Below are 21239 nucleotides of genomic sequence, written 5' to 3'. Positions count from 1 at the left end.
TTTAATGACAAAACATCTGGTGTGAAGTATTCCATCAATTGTATCATACTGATGTAATTCAATGCCCACAAAGTCCTCAACTGTTTTTCACTCAACAGCATTTGTTTATCCTTAATTTGAAAATGTATGACTTATTTTTACCATACTCACTTGGCAACATATACACACATATATTCATGTCCATTACATATGCTCGTATGTTCTTGGTTCATCAGTTCAATAAAGTTAATCAGCAATATCAAATGCTGTGACAATATCATATCCTTATAACAGAAGTGTTAAAATTTGAATAAAGCCCTTATTTGCACTGTTAAACTTCGCAAATCCTCAGTCCACAACGAACACAGGACAGAGTATGTGTATGTATGTTATATTGATTACAATACTGAATGATCCATGGATATGTTGTGCAAGTCACTAGTTAGGTTTCACTCAGAGTACTAAATGAAATTTTGGTCCATTTACTATAAAAAAATATAACAAGTTAGTGAACAGGGTTCGGAAAAGAGCTAACACACAACACTTGTTTTCTTGTTCTTACACATAAATACCAATACTTCAATGTTCACATCACATAGAAAATATCTTTTTAAAACCACTATAAAAACATATACAAAGAAAACAGCATGTTCTGCAATTAGATCATTACTTAATAACCACATCTGCAATTATGTGAATTGAATTTTCTTGCATTACCTAAGAATTAAGAAAGAAAAATCCTCAAGTATTATTTAGACAACTAAAACATGATTTACATTAAACAGTAAATACCATTATAAAAACTTTGATAATTTCTAGAATATTTTAAAAACAGAAGAATCTAGTGTTCAATTCATGTGGAGACAGTAGATAGCCCAACAAGGCTATGCTTAAAACAATCAAACCAAACTGGAAACCCCTGGCTGGTTCTCAACAATAAACTTGAAAGCTTATAACGCTAAAATTCTAACACTCCCAATGGGTATACTGCAGATAACCATTGTGTATTTCTGTGCTTACACACATGATAACAAACAAATCAAAATAGAATTTCATTAATAAAGAATGTAATAGTAAATATAAACAAAATGCATTTGAAAAATACTTGCATAAAACAGTTATAAAGTTAAAAATATAACAAAAATGAGTTTTATACACAAAGCAGAAATTAGCACTACTTTTAACTCCGTTTAAATATAAACATTTTACGAAAGAGATGGGTACATGTTTGAGGCTATCAGTTTTGATAAATTTAAAAAAAGACAAATAGGGGGTTTGAATCCTCTAACAAAACATGCTTGTCCCTTGAGGACATTATAATCTTATGATCAATCCTAATAGTTCTTGATAAAAGAGTAGCTTAAGGATTGTCAGTGGATGGTGTTTACCAGCTGCCTCTCCTCTAGTCTATAACTTCAAATTTACAGAAGCAACAAGCACAGATATCCCTCGAGTCGCTTGGTGTGAAATGCAACAAACAAACAATGAAATTATCAGTGGTTAAACCAGTAACTTAAAACCTGTGTAACTCCCTTTTGTGGTCTATTCTAACACCTTCCAAAGACGACCAAGAATGTTGAAGACGTGAATCCTCAAGAAAAAAGTTGTTCTGGACCATTCTGCCCGAATTTAACTGCTAAAAAGCATTTAACCTGAAATACTGTTTATATATCACTTACTAATGAAATGCTTTTCCCTAGAATAGAATTTCACAGTTATAAAATTGACCCTTTTTATAGGTGCCATTTTATAAGTACATAGTAAAATTCTACAGAAATGTGTCCAACAATGTGTGTGAGTGTGCAGGAAAAGTTTGTTCCTATTTACTTTTCCAATTTGTACTACAAGTGACCCTTATATTGTACTTTTAGTGGTACTTAACTAATTTCTACATGCAATCTGCCATGAACATCATGTATGGCCAAATTTCAGTCTGAAAGACTTCTCCGACTTTAGTGAGGAGAAAACCAGAATCCTTAAAAAGTACAACTATAGAGATATATATACACCATCACTGAGTCAGAAAATTACAAACAATGGCTATAAAACAAGAGTGATTGAATTAAATAAAGTTCTTTTTATATCCAAACTACATACTTTACATTTGGAGGATGTAATTATTTTTCATGGTTAAATTCTTGCACCTGAATTATTTATTCCTACCTTGAGTTTTTCAGCTTAAAATTGTTGATGGACTAAGCAGTACAGCAACATAATGAATGGGAAAGTGGAACTTTTCAGCATAAATAGCACATTATGTATACGTAGGCCAAGTAAGACCTTTTGAATTCAGATACTGTCCTCTCTAATTTCGAACTGACCATATAGAAGATGTCTTGTCAAAAGCACCCACCAAGTTGACTTTCAGCAGCTCTTTCAAACCAAATAACAGGACCAACTGTCACTTGTGTAATGCATACACAGCTAAAAGTGAGGAGTGAAATATTTCGATTCAGAGCCCAACAAATGGACTGCTCAGATATGCCTGACCTTTGATGAATAAAATAACACCCAGTGTTAAATTTAACAGATATTTCTTCTGTTTCTATTTGGGAGTTAACACAACACTGTCTCAATCAAACAAAGAATAAGCTAACATTAAAATAATGGTGCAAACTATTCCTTTCAGCATGATAAGCCTGTCACCAATTAGCTACAATTGTACTGATGTGCATGTCATCTGACAATTATATAGTTTGTTGTTAACATTACAGAATGCCATGTTGTACCATTGTTATTAATCATGAACATAGAGTAGCAAAACTGTGATGTAATTAGCAATCCTAAGAACTCACACTAGAAATATGTTAGGATTTACATACTGTAAGGAATGGAGGATATAAAGAATTGTCATGCAATACTGCAAAAATACAAAAGCAGTTTTTCTGTGACATTCTTACCAAAATACTATCGAAAAGAAAAAAAAGTCACATAATAGACCATCTGAGATTTGAAGTTTTTCCATCAAAAGAATCATCCTAGATATAACTGGTCCTCTGCCATAAAATAAAGAGGTAATTAATATATGCTGGTAATTGCTAAATGCTCCACCAAGTGGACCAAGGCTTACGTTTTGAAAGACATGTTAGCATATTCCATTGTACATATATCACATCTTCACATAACTGAATGAGAACTTTAACAGCTAGCTATACACAATTGTGTTGTGATCGATGAAAATATACACTTCAAACTATCATTTTCAATAATGGTTTGGCTGAAAGAGAAACACAGACTATCACACATATGGTTGTTAATTTGTTATCCTTTACCAACATTATTGGAATAAGCACCTACCATACACCATGCTAGTGTAGCCCCTAACTGAACAACACTCAATTAGTAATGGTTCTCCAACACTTCTGATGTTTGAATGAGCAATAACACTCCCACTGAACATGATATATGACCCTCAATTTGATAGAAGTACTACAGTGCCCACAAGAATATGAGAACAGGCTGTATTCTGCAACAGCTGGGTAAAAATGTTGCAACAAAACAGAAGTACAAGCTTGTTATTAGAGAAGGCATCAGAAGCTTCTGATTGGGCCTTTTTTCTTCTTAATTGATGCTAATGGTATTGATAAGTTTAAAATTGATGGAATTAAACAGTTTGGTGGATTTGATTAGCAGAAACTGCTAACTAATATTAAAATTGATTAGCAATTCACAAACACTGCTTAGTATCTTTTTAACATATAATGGCAACCAAATCTAGCACTAAAAGTCTTAGCTCTTTGCAAAGACCACTAATGAAAAAAAATTAAATGGCATGCTTTTATTCTAATAACACTTATTTGGCTTCAAAACTCAATATTTAATTGTACCATACATAAAATTTCATGAACAAAATAGTTCCTGGTACATAAGTATAAATTCAAAACTGCAATAAATAACAGACACCTCAGCTGTCACAAAATAATACAACAATCTATTAACCAGAAAAAGAAGGGACTTGAAGATATTGCAAATGAACAAGGTTGCGACAAATTATTTTCCAAATCAATATAGTTTTGATAATAGTTTTTAAGGGGGCAAGACTTCACATCTTGGTCTCTTTGGATTTTTGAAGAAAATTTCTAGTGAGTTTTCAGCAGTAATTACCTCTCTTATCACAGAAAACTTTTATTGTGCACGTCATGAGGTTTATAGTGTGTTACATTCAAAATTTAATTAAACTACTTTTTGTTTGTTCACATTATATTAATTGCTATAGTATAAAGCCATAGATAATAATCCACATTTTAATACAAGTTTTAAGTCTGTAATTTTGTACTGCAATATTGAAAAAATATGTCCCAAATTTTTCCTAGTGTGAGAAATATGGCTTTTTCTCTGGGCACCACCTATTCTCTAATTTACTTACCACACTTCCAAGTAGTATGAAATTTAACATAAATTTCTTATGTAATTATAATATTGCCATATCCGAGATAAGACACAACTCTTGTAGCCTTCAATTTTGTTTGGTTACAGAGCCATCAAAACGAAAATCAGACCCCTCTTGTCACACCCACCTGTCACATACTCTTTCAGGATTGGTCAATAATTCACTCTTACACTTAATGCTACATTATTTTTAACCAATAGAAAGCCAAGATTTTCATCTATCAAATAACATATCTTGTTTTATGTAAGAAAAGTGTCATAGTTATGCAACACTGTCTTTTCTACAGATGTTATTACTCTAATTCCATAATGCACCAAATAACAAACAGAATTTATTTAATACACTACTACCATTAGTACAAAAGAAAGTAGGGTCAGGTGTCACCAAGTAGACAAAAAACCAAAAACACCCAGGTAAGTACTTTATTTCTTCAATTCTTGTTTTTCATGTGTATTCTTTACTATTATAAAAGCCATTAAAATATAAAAACAGATTAATCTTTAGATTAAGTAACAAATAATAAAATAATCTCATAAGGCACACACACAAGCAGCTTGGAGTAGTTCATGGGTAATGTGGGTTGCACTTTCTTCAAGTGATTTACAACTTATAATGTTGAAAATGGTACTAGTTGTTAAACATGAGTTAAAATGCAATAAAGGAATAAAATTTAAATATACATTCATTCTAGAAAAGAAAAAGAATAATCCAAATATATTTCAATTTTTTGGTGGTTACTAGCTTGGTTAAATTGACCACCTCATATATAATTATAGAGAAAATGACAGATATACTTTTGCTGAAAAAAAACATCTGAAATGTATTTTGGAAGTTACTGAGATTATATTAAAGATATGATGTTTCTGAGATGAAAAATGTGTTTTTAATCTTAACATGAAAATCATTTTGCATTTGGACTTGACACATTCACAAAAAAACTTTAGTAACAATACTTCATTAAAAACTTATTTTTTATACACAAATGTCTGACAAATTTTGTGAAGATAAACAGTGTATTAAAAGATATAGTATTAAAACTACACATGCAAAAATGGCCACATATTGAGAGAGGTCATAACTAGCTAAATGTGCAGTTCATGTACTGTACATATGCAAGTCCAGTCTAGTTTCATTAGGCTGCAAGTGCCAACCAGGCACATTCTAATGACACCAAACAGAACAAGTTTATGTGCTGTTTGGTGAGAATGTCCAACAAATGAACGTCAGCTTTGGATTTGGTATATCAAACTGAAATGTTAGAGCACTTTCACTGTGCTGTTGGAGGTCTTGAAGACAATATACAAGAGAAAGGAATGATTTGCAAGCCAATTTAAGAAAAGAAAGTGTTTTGCAAATGGGGTTGTTTTGCTTTACAAAATGCAATGCAAACCCAGATATTTTATCCTCTGAAATTAGTAGTTTGCTGTTGACATTAAACTCTTAAATATTTACAGACATACTGAAGAAACTAAGTTAAACAAATATCTGGCAAATGACCTTTAAAATAAATGCAATGCAATGCATGTGGGTTATCATACTTCAGGTCACGTATAATACAAATGGGAATATATTCAAAAGCAGCACAGTTGTGGATAAGTCATCCATACAGTGACGTATTATAATTACTATAAATGGAATAACTTTATGGAGTATTTATAGACATATCAATTACAAGTTGAAAGTGGCAATTTACTCTATATAAGTTGCTACTAGTGTCTCGTTTAAAATTTAGGTCTACTTATGTAAGTAAGGAAAGTGAATTACTGGAGGTGGTTCAAAGGTCTACAAGTAAGATTCCATGGGTGTTATAATTTTCTGATACTGAAAACGAACTTCCGGTAGGTACTTCCCTCCTTTCACAAGATTAATTATTCTCATTTATTACTGCCCCCTGTATCCATACTTTATCTTTATACATGCCACAAGACTTCTACTCTCCCTACTGGAATCAAGTGATAAAATGAAAAAGGCTTCTCCATATTCACAATCTATTAGCACATACTTCAAAACATTAAATAATTCTTGAAATATGGTTGGAATTAAAAGCTAAAACATTCTGTGAACTTGTTACACAGATCATTTTCATTATTTTGTATGCTGAAGTGCAGCCACAACATTGATGATAAATAAAATCAACACATAAAATCAGAGGTGGTAAATCCAGGACATGCAGGAAAAATAAATATACAGTATACCAGTTTAAAAAATATCACGAGTTGTGGCATATAGCAAAAATGATGCTTGAAATTTATGCAAGTACATTAAATGTTATAAAAATAACATTAGGTTATAAATTTTTTAATTCACTTTGTAATAACTATTAATGTGACTGTTGTAACCTATCCTCTCCACTTCTATTGAAGTGTCAGTCAGTCAGTGAAACCACTGAATTCAAAAGGTAAAGTTGGTACAACTGTTAAAAAGGTTGATCACTCCTGCTTTCAAGAAGTGTTTCAATACATTACTTTTTTGTTACTAATCCACCAGCAACTCAAGCAGCTAATGGCTTCAGTTTAGATACTGTCTCATAGTTAATTAAAAGAAAAAATAATAATTTTTAAAGTGTAGAATGCTTTAGTTATCAAACATGATATTTAGTAATACTACAACTTCTAATATTTTGATGCTTCAATCCAGTTTCAGGAGTACAAGGACAGAGCGTAACATGATTAGCATCCTATTCAATAAAACATTTAAAATTTTTACCTTTACATTAAATACGTTTTTAAACAATACATGAAAACACATAAATGGACTTAAGCATCAAGTTACATTGTAAATTTCTAAAGTCTCATACCAAAAAATAAATAAATTACTTACCCCAGTAATTCCTCTTCTCTCATAATCTTGTGTATGAGCTCTCTCAGAATAAATTTGACTCCGATTATTCCAATCTGCAGCAGTTTGTTCTTCATTCTCAGAACTATCAGTTATAGATGTGTCTGTAAAATTCTGAGAGTCCAGGGATGTTTTCTTAGCATTACGCCTTGGTCGAGTTATTCTTGGGACTGTACTATTAATTTCAGTGCTATCTTCTCTAGGGTGTTTAGCATAAACATCTGATTGGGGTTTCCCAGTACTATCTCTGAAATTACTAGTACTAACTGAGAAAGAAGGATCAGTTTTACGTCGTCTACCTCGCTTCTTTTTAACCTTCTGAACAGCAATTTTACCAGACTGAGGATGAGCCTGAAAAGTTGAATAACTGTTTAAAATTCTCAGTGACTGTGATGGAACAGGCTCTAGAGACTCAGTCATTGAGTCCACCTCTTGCAGTTGCTTTTCCTGATGTCCTGACATTTTTTGCTTTTGAAAATTCATATAACGATTACTGGATGTAACTTCCACAAGACCTTTCACTTTTAAAAACCTTGCAGTTTTCAGCAAAGATGATAAATGCTCCTGGGAAACATGAACTTCCCCTCGATACATAAAATCAATGATACTCTTAAGCTCAGAATACTTCACATCTTTCAAAATTACAATTGGGTGCTTGCATGGGTTATCAATGAAGAGACTTTGAAAGAATGGGCTACATGCAGATAACACCATTTTGTGAGCTTTTAAACTATCATCTTCACAGGCCAAAGTCACATCCACGAGAGCCTCGTTACAAAGCAACCCTTCAAACATTGCTAGCATGTTGCTGTTATGATTACTCCAACGTAAGCAGAATTGTTGAGAACCCATCCTGAATTCTTCTTCCCACAGTTATCACAATCCTGCAAAAAACTGTCCTTGTAAACAAAATTCCCCCCAAAAAATTTTCCTTTAATTTTTCTTTTTGCCTCATTTTAATAAACCATTCCCTGGAAAAACTCAAAATTTGTAAACAAAGCAATCATAAGATATTTTAGCAAAAGGCTAACTTCAAGATAGTTGTTACTACTGCAAAACTAAAGATAAAAGAAAACAAAATAACTATCTCAGTTGTTAGGAAAGTTTTAAACTAGTACTAGATGATGATGCTGGCCAAGAAAAATTATATGTAGACTAAATAACAGACAGGGGAAGTCTGGTACAGATAATAAGTACACAAGTAGTTATAAGCATAGGATTAATTATTATACTGTAAGTATAATAAATAAAACAGATGACTTCAGAGCACTGGTAAGGAAGAAGGAGTATGATATAAAGGGAATAGCATGGTTAACTGAAGTTGATTTTCATAACAGAAGTTTCTTTGAAATACAGGGTTAAAGAAAAGGGTAGCTGCAATAGTAAAAAAAAACAAAAAACAGATCGGCTCACAAATAGTTTAAGATATATAAACAAAGAAAAGCATTGTAAATATAAGAAATTTAAATTGACTGGAATGAGAGAAAATTAGAAGATTACAGAATATCAATAAAGTTGGTGAAAACTGAAATTAGGAGATCAAAAAGAATGTATTTGAAAATGTTGGCTAAAAATGTAAAAATTAACAGTAAGGATTTTTTAAAATACATTAAGGATAAACAAAATATTAGAATGGTATAGGACCCTTGAGAGATGATAAAGGAAAGTTAATATCTGATGATTGAGATTGCTGTTTTTTTTTTTCAGTTTTTACTAGTAAAGATTTAAGCAGTATTCCACATCTTGAACAGCTGATAAATAGAAACAAGATGACTGCATTAATTATGAAATGGTTAAAACAAAATAAGGGGGGGGGTAAGAAAACAAGAACATACCTGGACCAGATGATATTTCCCCAAGGGTTCTAAAGGTTAAACATTGAATATGTGAGCCATTTACTACTATTTTTTGTCAGTCCTTAAATAGCAGGCAAGTACCACAATGATTAAAAGTCTCTCAGTAATTAATGACCCATTGGTCTTGCACCGGTTGTGGGAAAAGTTTTGGAAAATCTGTTGAAAGACTTTGCAAAGCCATTTCACAAATTTTAGAATTTTACTGGATAGTCAATATAGTTTCGCTATCAAAAAATCTTACCTTTTTTGTACTTTTTGAAAATTGTACTGCATATATAGATGAGGAAAAGGTTTTGGTTTAATATATCCAGATTTTCAGAAAACATTTAACAAGGTGCCACATATAAGGCTTGTAAAAAAAAGCATTTCTATCAGTGTGGGGGTTAAATTAGGATATCAGACATAAGAGTAGCTGGATGGACAAAAGTAAAAGGCAGTTACCATTAGAATTCAGCCAGAGTGAACTAACGTTACAAGTGGGGTTACCCCAGTATTCAGTTTTAAGACCTTTGTTCTTTTTCATTTCTGTCAATAGCAGACATAAATGAATAGTCAATTAATTACTTAAATTTACAGATAATATTAAGGTCTTGGGTGTTAGAAGCTGCAAAAAGGATGCTGTTGATTTATAAAAGGATTTAGACCATTTAGTGAGTTCAACAAAGATATGAAAGATGGGTTTAATTATAATAAATGCAAGATAATGCATGTAGATTATAATATGGATGAGAATAACCTTAACAAGTTTATGAAAAAGAGAGATCTTGGTATAACAGTCAAACAGTCTCTAAAGCCATCCAAGCAGTGCACTGTTGCTGGTGGTAGAGCAAACAGGATTTTGTGCTGTATCTATAGAAATACTGAATACAAGTCTAAAGAGGTTATACTTTGATTATACAGGTTAGGCCACATTTGGAATATTGCATTCAGTCTTGGGCTCATTACCTTAGAACAAACAGTGAATTGTGAGAAAGTGTTCAGAAAAGCATTACTAGAATGGTACCTGAGATGAAGAAGTTGCCATACGATGAGAGGTTACAATCTCTAAAATTATTTTCTCTTGAAAAATGAAGGTTTAGAGGGGATCCAGTTGAGATGTTTAAAATTGTAAAAGGAATTAGTAGTGTTAATGGATCATCTTTTTCATATTTATCAGTGAGAAGAGTAGGACTAAGGAATAGAAACAAATTTTGATAAGGCAGGAGTGATATTCAGCTAGGAAAATGAAATTTGCTTTAAAAAAAGGGTGGTTGACCTTATGAATGGATTGCCTTTGGATACTGTGAAGACAATAAATTTAAGTGAATTTTAGCAAAAGCTCAATATGTACATGAATGAGAAGGACTGGCTTTAAGATTTTTTTCTAATGGATTTATTTAATAGTTTTTAGTTTAGTTAGAGAATGGGACAGCCAAGATGGATCAACAAGTCCCATGTTGTTCTAAAACATCATCCTAAAAAAAAAAAAGTATAGCTGAGCAGTTAGTGGATTTTCCAACTCATTAATGATCATTAATCAGTTACACTTAACTAATTCCTTATTCACACAAGAACTAAACAAATGGAAACACTAATTTTGATTAATTGATTATTTTCATGCATTAATCAGTTTTACTGTAATTTTTATTAATCAGTTTTTTGATATGACATTAACAGGTGTAAACAATATTTATATGTAATTGATTTTTTTATATTATTTAAACAAGATAATTTTCCAAATCTCCTAAAGAGCTTGACTGGGAATAGATGTTAATAACAACAAAAGAGTGAAACTACTGCTGGTTTCAAAAGATTTTCTTTCAAAGCTTCAACCATAAAATTCCAAAACAACAAAATTGATAAACATAAATATTAAAAACAGAATCCTAACTAAACGTTTAAGTCAAAGATTGATGTTAATTAACAATGCTTACAATCATTACTTTTGGAGAATATTGATAAATTAATTACCAGTTCTATTTTCTCTAAAACCTACACATATAACTGATTAAAACAAATTAACTTATTTAAAACAAATTTTTCACTATTAGTACTTAAAAAATAAAGGATCATACAATACTATCACTCAAAATCAAATTCAGCCACAAAAAAGTGAGAAATCTGCAAAAGTAATCTGTATTTCTAAGCAAATCCTTTACATGTCAATAAAATTACTGGGTAAAATGAATTTAGAAAAAAAAAGTCTCACATTAAATAGAAACTCATGTCAATGATGAACTTTCAACTGATATTTTCTACACATATTTAGTAGATAATACAGGCTTAGTAACACAATTCTATTTTTCTTAATAAATGCCGTTATCTAACATTTGCCCAACAAAAGTTTAAGCAAAAATAAATACTTATTTGAGTATTATGACAGTATTGGCCATAGATGACAAAGGACCATTTGGCCCTTCAAACTTGTCTCTATACACTTACTTCTGAAAAACTAGAAATTTTAAACATTTTCTTTTTAAGATAATCATTACTTCACCATTAATTTTTGTATGTTTTCTAAGTACAGAATTTAACAATCACCCTTATAACATGCTCACAGCCCCAAGTGCAAAGCGTGCTTATTTTCCTCCAGTAACAGGAGGTGAAATATCCAGTGTGGCAAACTAACAATTAGGCCATGTTCAATCCATTTGGTCATGAATAACAGTTAATTTCCCCCTCCACACAAACAAAAATAAACCATTTTGATGTTGTATGTATATTATTTCAGTTGGTAAGTTCATTTTATGTATGTATAAATATATATGCACACACACTTAACTGTCATTTCCATGGCATATCTGAAGTCATTAAGAATAAACAGTTTTAAAATGTGCAAATCTCTAATTCATAAATTATATTATTTAATGGCCTTTAATGTGTGAAAAAGGTTGCTTTCCAATATATCTTCAATGTATACTGAAGTAAAAATATACCTAAAACAAATTTTTCACTATGTCTATACTACTGTAGTCCTTTTGCATAAGTTAGAGCCACTGTACCTTCTAATTTTGTTTTTACAAAACTTATTTAAAGCACCTCACGTTTCTATTATAATATTAGCTAAATTAATAAACACATACATTTAAGTTTAATACCAAATGAAGCATACAAAATAAGTAATTTTTTAACTTCTGAAATTATTATTATAATAATAACATTAAGCTTTTTTCTTTAAAAAAAAAGTACTACCGTGTTTTTCTAAAGCTAACAGGGTAGTTAGCTTGTTAAACAAATTACCGGTATTAAAGTAAGGCCAGCAGTCTGCTGAAGTTTTAGACAAGAGTCAATGATAAATTTAAAACACAAAATGTCGGTTTAATTTTTTTAACTTATTTCATGAGTGGGAATACACTAAGCATGGGCAACCTTCAACTAGTTAGAACTTTAGAATACCAAATGATCCCCCAGTGTTTCGTATGTTACTGTGCTGGCCTAATCATAAACCTTACTATCTGCATCGGTAAGGAACACAAACGAAACGCAATAAAAAATACTGTTAAATCTGTTCTGCAACAACAGTTGCCTAATACAAAATAATTAAAAAGAAGAATTCTTAATGCAAAACTCATATTTCTTTAATGTTTGTGAAATATTTATTTGTATTAAGCCAAAGCTATACTGTGGGATGTCTGCGCTTTAACAACCATGGGTATAGAAACCCCGGTTTCCAGAGTTTAAGTCCAAAGACACACCACCATTGCGTGTGCTATAGGGACTAATTTATTAAATAATAAGGTTATGGCAATCAGAAACCAATCCTTTTACCAACAGTACTTGTACTAATAGTAAGATCACAGACTATATAAATAAGTAACAAGTTTTGCAACTTTTAAGTTACTATTACAAGTTTATGTTAATAGTCCCTATTTATCATATCGCTTTCTGTAACATTTCATATATAAAATTTCACTTCTTTTTTGTAAATTTACATATTTAGATTGTTCAAACCTTTCAGCTCTTTAAAAATATACCATGTCAATAAAACTCACCTGCCATGACTGAAAAAAGAACAATAAACGTTTTCATTTGATATTAAACACAAAGTTATCTGTGGTATTCTCACTACGTGTATCCAAACCCGATTTTTAACGTTGTATGTTACCACTAAACCAGCCGGTGGCAACAATTAAAACATGCACAAAATTATGCATCAAACTGTGTCAATTTTTATGAAGAAACGCGTTACAGTTGCCACTACAACCCAGGTTTCGAAAATATTACTGTTAGTATTACTATTTAGCGATGGCTACGTAGGCGCCGAGAATGAGACAAAATACCTCCTACAATATCATCGTATTATTAGACCCACAACCTTACAAAGCTACAGGAAATGAATAAGATAAAAACACAATCTTCTGCGTATAGCCATTCTTTCTTCATTTAAATCTACTTGTTTATTAGCAATATATCTAGCGGGCTACGTTAGGCTTGTCTGCTGTAGGATTAGGCTTAAGCTGTAGCAACAACACTACAACTACTACTTGCACTGCAAAATGTAATACTGGTAATAAATACCACTTTCCTCAGACTTTGCCTATTGTAATTCGGCCTAACAAAGCTTCGCCAAACTAGCACGTTAATAGAACATAAGCGTGACATAATATACGGAAATCGTTTTTAGTGGCAAAATATCAGTAATTTACGATTTGTTTTCTAAATTAATAATAATTCCTCTGAAAAGTAAGACTTCGACACTCACCAAAATTTAGAGCAGAAACTGTTTTGAATCCTACCGTCTTCCAACGACCTTGTTTTTAACAGTCTCTGATACACATTGGATTTTATTTCTAGTACTCTTTCAGAAATTGTACTGGCGTTATGTTCAATCATCACATGTTGACCGAATTTATTGTCGGTTAAAAATAAAAATATTTGTTTTAAAAAAATCTTATTTGTTTCGGTGATTTTAATATACCTTTACTGTATTATGTTATATAAATAACATAAGTGGTATAAACCACTTTAAAAAAATTACTGATTTTAACGTACTAACCCCTCAATATTTCATTATTATGATTATTTTTATCACAAATCAAGTGCAAAAAAGTGTAATCCGATATGGAAACATCTCTCATCTCATTTTTTAATTGTTCGTGAAGTAATATAAAGGTGTTAATTATTGCTGGTACACATAATTAATAAAACTACAATTTACGATCTCTCTCCTTTTCTTCTTTTTAAATCACATTTATAAAGGAGCAATAACCTAGACATTTTTACGCATCATGTAACTTTTTATTTTTACATAAAATATAGTGTTACTTAAACTTTTACGAACTTTTGGACATACTACAAATCAATAATGGGAAGCGATTATTTTATATATGCATGTATATATAGTAATTCCTCGACAACTCGGAATATGTGAAGCTAAAATCGTACCGAGTTATCAAAAGTTCCGAGTTATTGATGAAATTTCTTCCCATTCAACTTTTTGCCCAAATAAACCACTATACACTACTGTCGTTTGAAAATAAATTAATTTAAAAAAAAAAAACATGAAAAATTTACATCATTGCAGGTAAATAAAAGTGATAATCCAAGCTTATGGTACCATGTGGTAGTGACAGAGGTGTTTGTGGGAGGGCTTAACGCACTTTGGTAAATACTGTACACTACCAAAACATTACTTTATCAATTAAAAATTAATTGATGATGACGAAAAAACCATTTGAAGTAAAAATGCATTCTCAAAACGGCTGAAATGGGTGTTACCATTATAATTACAATAAAGTACAGAACAACGTTTCGATCTTCTTAGGGTTAACCTGAAGATGGCCTAAGAAGGTCAAAACGTTGTTCTGTACTTTATTTTAATTAAAGCGCTAATACCCATACCAGCCGTCTTAAGAATATAATCAAGAATTAAATTTATGGTCACTAAAACAACAAATCATTCATTTAAAAATTAAACATTATTTGACAACACTAATCAATTAACTAAGAAATTAAAGATTAATTTAATTACATTTATAAAACGGCCCTGCATGGCCAAGCGTGTTAAGGCGTGCGACTCGTAATCCGAGGGTCGCGGGTTTGCATCCCCGTCGCGCTAAACATGCTCGCCCTTTCAGCCGTGGGTGCGTTATAATGTGCGGTCAATCCCACTATTCGTTGGGAAAAGAGTAGCCCAAGAGTTGGCGGTGGGTGGTGATGACTAGCTGCCCTCCCTCTAGTCTTACACTGCTAAATTAGGGACGGCTAGCACAGATAGCCCTCGAGGAGCTTGGTGCGAAATTAAAAAACAACAACATACATTTTTAAAATTTAAATAAATAAATTATTCACTGTCTGGAGACATCAACTATAGCACAGGTTCTGGGGTAGTGCGATGGAATCTGGTACAACTGGTGGAAAGAATACTTCGTTTAGGTTTTTTTTTACAAGGGCTTAAAAAGGTAAGATATTTCCCCTGTTTGTAATTTTTTTTTTTTTTTACAGTTGTAATATTCTGCCCTGATATCTCTCAAAGTTGCATAGTTCTGTTTCAAATCAGACAACCGTTCAACTGCCTTCAAGGCCTTGTCCAAGTATATCCAAAGTTCTAATAACTTGGGCATTTGAATGGGGTCTTCATCTTCATTGTCATAACTTGGCTCTCTTTTGCCATTCTGAGAGATATTAGCAGCTAGCCCATCTTCTGTATCATGACAAAAGCTCTGCTCTTCACTATCCTTTTCTAACCACTCCACAACGTTATCCTCTGATACCTCTGTGTAGCAAATTTACAAAGTCCTCAGTTCCAAACCACCCAACAAAATCTGCCTTAACCTCAGTGTCTTTGAAGAGTTTGTTCCATACATTAATAAAGCTTTCCCATCCTTCTGTCCAGTTGAACACTGCACTGCGAATGTTTTACTTTTAAGGTTTTCCAAAGTGTGAGCCCCCTTGTATCAATATCTTTGTCACTTTCATCTTTCAACACCACATGACACATTCCCATGTGCTTGTTTCTGTAATATCGCTTGCATATTTCGATGACTTTCTTGTCCTTGGGTTGGATCAAGGTACTGGTGATAGCAGGCATGAACATGGTCTTGATACGGTCCTGAAGCTCCTCCAAAGAGGGATGGACAGGTATTTTGTCAAGCAGAAGGATGGCCTTCACATTGTCTCTCGCAACACCCAAAAAATCTGCATAATACTTGAAGTTCCTTGATTTTCTTGCCTTTTCTTTAATAACTGTTTGCAGTCAGTGTATACTGTTCACATTTGCACAAGAAAGAATAGTTATCGTGGTCGTGGGCTCACTTGCAAGCAGACCGAATGAATTCTCTTAGTGTAGCCACTGGAGTTCGACTAATACTACCTGCTTTTACATGAAATATGTATTTGAAGTAAGGATTTAATGAGCGAATGGAGCATACAGGAACTAACTCGATGGTTTATAGTTAAAACAAAGCGAAGAGACTTGAGAGTAGGACTTCCAATAACACTTTTATTTAAGCCTTCAAATACTTAGTATTTACACACACAGTAGTTGTGTTTATTAATGTTTACCATAGATAATTTTTTTAATTCTATTAACATGATAACTGATGCTACGGAATAATGGCATTATAAAGAGATTGGGCGTGAAATGGCCTGTTTTTCACTGAAAGCAAGAGACATCTTCTACACTTGTTTCTCGATTCCTTCCTGACATATCCCCCTTCTACTTTTGATAAAGATGAGATCTGAGATGTGAGCCTTCTAGATGATGATCTCGATCATGTCTTCTGTCATATGTTATAGATCCTTTTATACTGGTGGAGAGATTATTTGTTGGCCTATTCATAGTAGTACCATGGTGTCAGCTGACTTCCTGTTAGCGATTTCTGAAGCTCATTTCGTAATAATAACCAATACCAACGCGTCGTCAAGCGGTCAGTTTTTGTTTTGTTTATGAACTCCAAAACTCGGGAGTTACATTGGTTAATCAATCACCACAGCCCATACTGTCACGTCGTTCCGCTAACCAAGGTTTTTCTTGATTTTAACGTCCAAGTTTGCTTAACCCTTTTTAACCTCGATAGCGTCAATTCGCTTCAATTCAAATATACAATGGACAGTTTCTCATCTTCAGTTTAACACTTGAATAACTCTTTTTAACTTTGATAGTGTCTATCTTTTCTAATCTAAATAAATAGCGCATGATTTTCAGCGGCTTTCTCTGAATCTCTGTTTTAAATAAATCCTCTGTTGTCCTTGATAGCGTCAATTCTTCATAAACTAGCCATAAATTAATCACATGGCAACAAGTTTCTCAGCGTGTCTCTTTGAGCTGTCGTTATTCTATAAACATCATTGCCTTGAAAAAGTTTCATTATATTTCACTATTTTCTGTCTATTATTACAATTACTTATATGAGGCACCCAAATATCTAGCGATACCTCAGGAGGTTTGAGCTTTTGCCATCTTTCTACCACATATGTGGGACTCATACCTAGTAGCCTATGTGTTGATAGGCACAGCCTTTCAGAGGAGGCCCGTTTCATCTCTGCTTTATATCTGGGTTCTGATGCACATAATCTGTAGAAATTGTATAAGTAGATATTTGTACGGATGTTTTCAACAACGGACCTTAAGAAATAAATAAAACACGTCTAACATAACATGAAAAGTGAAGACCACCATAGTATCACATATTTTTGCTAACCTAACATCGAGCCGAGATGTTAAGCAGTAGAATAAACATTGTATAATGTGCGTTACGTATGGAAAATACCATCAAAAACAACATAAATTCCAGCAAAAAACTGTTGATTCCTCTTTATAGAGAGTATCCATGGATATTGCTGGTCTTCTCCCAGAAAGTGAAAAGATAATTTAGTATTTCAACATATAAGCCAAAGCTTATATATTTTCCAATTCTTTCACAACAGTATGTCAGCAAGTAAAAAATGCACCATAAAGCAGAACACACGCCATGATTAAAAAGTTAAGGAGCAAAAATTCCATTATTGTGATTGGGTATGACTTTGATATGCGGCAATGGCATGGAAGCAACGTCACTCTGTTTCGACATGTTCTTAGCTTGTTCTCAAATAACTTTTGCCAGTAATGTATAAGTTATGACAGTCACGTGACATGCTTAAGCACCTGAAATGTGTCAACAAGCTAAGATGATAAATTACTAACAAGACTCTAATAAGCCAGCTAAAAAAGAAATCGTAAGTTGAGACTGATAATATTTGGGGAATTGAAAGTGATGTTTCAAATAATTCCGACCAATGTAAAAAGGAGGAAATTGTTGAAAGTACTTACGTGGCTACACGAATAAAATGAGGAACCTCTTAGAGAAGAGGCGGGGTGCAACACTGATGGTCGGCCTTTACCTTCTGTTTATTGTGACTTAGATTAACTATCACTTCAGCAGCTAAGAAAGTCAGTTGATTGTCAAACAATGACTGAAAGGAAGTGACATTCCTTACTTTTTTGAGCTGCGTAGTAGTTTTTAACTACAAAATGTTTTTAATATATTGTGTAATCGTTATTTGCTTATGCTGAACTTCTATTATTCATCCTCATTTATGCAGACTAGAAGTTGAACAACTCAGTCGAAAAGGGCCTGGCATGGCCAAGCGCGTAAGGCGTGCGACTCGTAATCCGAGGGTCGCGGGTTCGCGCCCGCGTCGCGCTAAACATGCTCGCCCTCCCAGCCGTGGGGGGTGTATAATGTGACGGTCAATCCCACTATTCGTTGGTAAAAGAGTAGCCCAAGAGTTGGCGGTGGGTGGTGATGACTAGCTGCCTTCCCTCTAGTCTTACACTGCTAAATTAGGGACGGCTAGCACAGATAGCCCTCGGGTAGCTTTGTGCGAAATTCCAAAAACAAACAAACAAACAGTCGAAAAGGCTTTGTGATCCTTACTTCCCAAGTCATTGAGTAACTTTCTAAGATAAATGTTCTTCAGACATTTCACGAGATTATTTACCTGATTTAGCTAGGTAGTAGCTGAATTTTGTAGAGCATACCACAGGATATTCCCTAGATATCTCTTGATCACACCAGCATTTGTATAAATTCTCCATGTGCAGCGAATAAGTTGCATTCTTTTTCAGCATTTAATGTGAATCAGGTTATTAAATGTTAGTGAAAAAGTTTTTTATTTCACTGGATCTTGCCTATATTTAATTTTTTGTAAATAGCTCATTGGTGTTAGTGACCATCTAGAATAATAAATATACTTTATTGTGGAATATTGTTAGTTTGGATATGTGTACCTATATACTGTAGTGACAGAACGAATGAATACTAACACCAGTTAAAATAAGTTTTTTGTTGAAATTTCTTAGTTAAGCCGATTTCTAATAGTTATTATTTGTTTCAAGATGTCAAACGAATGTATCGAGTTTAACAGTTCATAATTGGCAGCGCCTTACGGTACTACAGTTATTAGGACAAGATAACAGTGAACGTGCCAGAGGCAGTCTAATTCTAATAGAATACGCGTATGAATATATATATGCAAGTAATGTTAAACGCATACGTAGATGTTAAATAAAGTAACTTGTGAGTATTGTACAAGATGAATAGCTCAATTACGCTAAAAATAGAAATTGAAGCAACAAATTGATGAAAATAGTTCTATATGATTTTAATACTTGAAATGTGAAATAAACTGTAAGTATAGACCTGCTAACGGGTGGATCAGTTAAGATCTATATCACCTAGCCTACTAATGGAGCTTAAACAAAATCAACACCTACGTTCATTAAGGTGAAGCCAGAGGAATGGTTGAAATAATGATAAAAACAGTGAAGTGCTAAATTGAGGGGTAAGTAATTATTAAGCATCACCATTATTATATGTGTACTAATTGTCAATGGGACCAATATATTCCTAAACTGAAGAAAACTTTCCTGAAGCTCAAGTCTGGATGTATACCATCTAAGTTCTGGTAAAGACTTCTTCCATTGAGACAGGCCACCATAAAACTAGAAATTGTACTTCTGACAATGACTGAAGTCAACCTAAGAACATCAACATTCTCAGCACTCTCCTGCCCAAAAGTATCAACCCACCAGTTCAAAGCTGAAGGTCCCAATAGCCACCAACCAGCAACCTACTGATCCAGAAAGAAAACTGTCAGGTGCTAGCCACTAAGTAGGCAGAGGCTTGACCATTCATTATGTGATAAAAGAGAAGACTTTGTTTCTAAAGTGTAATGAATCACCATGTTATCTCGGACATGGAAGGCTTTGGCAAGGACTGTAACAAACAAAATTTATTCAAGAAACCATCAGAAGACAACTGCCGCCACCAACTCCTGTTAATAAAGAGCGGTGACCATAGAAGTTTGGGGCAAGTGTATCATCCTAACGTTGTAACATTTTATCACGATATGTGTGTGTGTGTATACATACATACACATTTATCCTTGTGTACGAAAAATAATTAACCTTTCATTTTCTGGTAAACCCCAGGTTATGAGTGTTCATGCACAAATTATACAAGATATGACCACATTTCTTGTGATCATAACACAAAATAAACATTATTGGTACAGAACATTTATTTTTATGCTGAGAATAGTGCATGAATTGTGTAGAATTTTGTCCTTCTTTCAACGCCCACCCCTCCGTGACACAGTGGTATATCTACAAACTTAAAACTCTAAAAAAACGGGTTTCGATATCCGTGGTGGACAGAAAACAGATAGCCCATTGCGCAGCTTTGCGATTAATTAATAATAAACGATCAAACTTTATTTCAATATTTTGTGAACAACCGGTTTCAGTACTGATACTCAAGTGAACATATCGAACTTTACTATCACACTTTGATACGGTTATCACCAAGATTTTGCTGTTTACCTTACATCTCCTGACTTTAAAATGTTATACTCTATTACGATTACGATTTTGATGTTTAGCTTTCTTGTGTCACGTAATGATTTAATTTTAATGTCTTATTTATCTTGCATTTTGATATGTTTCATCTGAACTTTCCACTTTAAAAATCATGTTATAACATTTGGTTTCAACATGTTATATTTGATTTTGGGTTATGGAATATTTATATTGTGCTTTAATGTTCAACACCTTTTAAACATGTCTTACTCTATTATGCGTTAGGAAGTTTTGTTTGCACTATCAATGATTATATTGTTTTTTAAAAAGGTTCAGTACCTATAATTGTGACACGTTTAATTTTATTTCACATTCATTACAAAAGCTTTGTTGTATTTTGCTTCGTTCCAAGAGTCTC

At 32.9% G+C, this 21239-nt stretch overlaps 1 protein-coding gene across 2 annotated transcripts in view; it reads right to left on the bottom strand.

Annotated features, from left to right (window-relative positions):
- Window positions 1–13942, bottom strand: part of LOC143239677 (uncharacterized) — a 42873-nt gene extending 28931 nt beyond the window's left edge. For both annotated transcript variants that reach the window (XR_013021304.1, XM_076481032.1), the window contains exons 1-2: window positions 13745–13942; window positions 7190–8091 (exon numbers count right to left, since the gene is read on the bottom strand). Coding sequence is in view for 1 of the 2 variants with exons in the window: in XM_076481032.1 (XP_076337147.1) it covers window positions 7190–8059 (870 nt within the window). In the remaining variant the exon portion in view is untranslated. The remainder of the gene's footprint in view (window positions 1–7189; window positions 8092–13744) is intronic.
- Between the last annotated feature and the right edge of the window lie 7297 nt (window positions 13943–21239).

Source organism: Tachypleus tridentatus, chromosome 13 (genome assembly GCF_004210375.1).
Source record: "Tachypleus tridentatus isolate NWPU-2018 chromosome 13, ASM421037v1, whole genome shotgun sequence".
Taxonomy (NCBI): Eukaryota; Metazoa; Arthropoda; class Merostomata; order Xiphosura; family Limulidae; genus Tachypleus; species Tachypleus tridentatus.
Note: the sequence above shows the minus strand (reverse complement) of the source record. Positions and strands in the feature narration are given on the sequence as shown.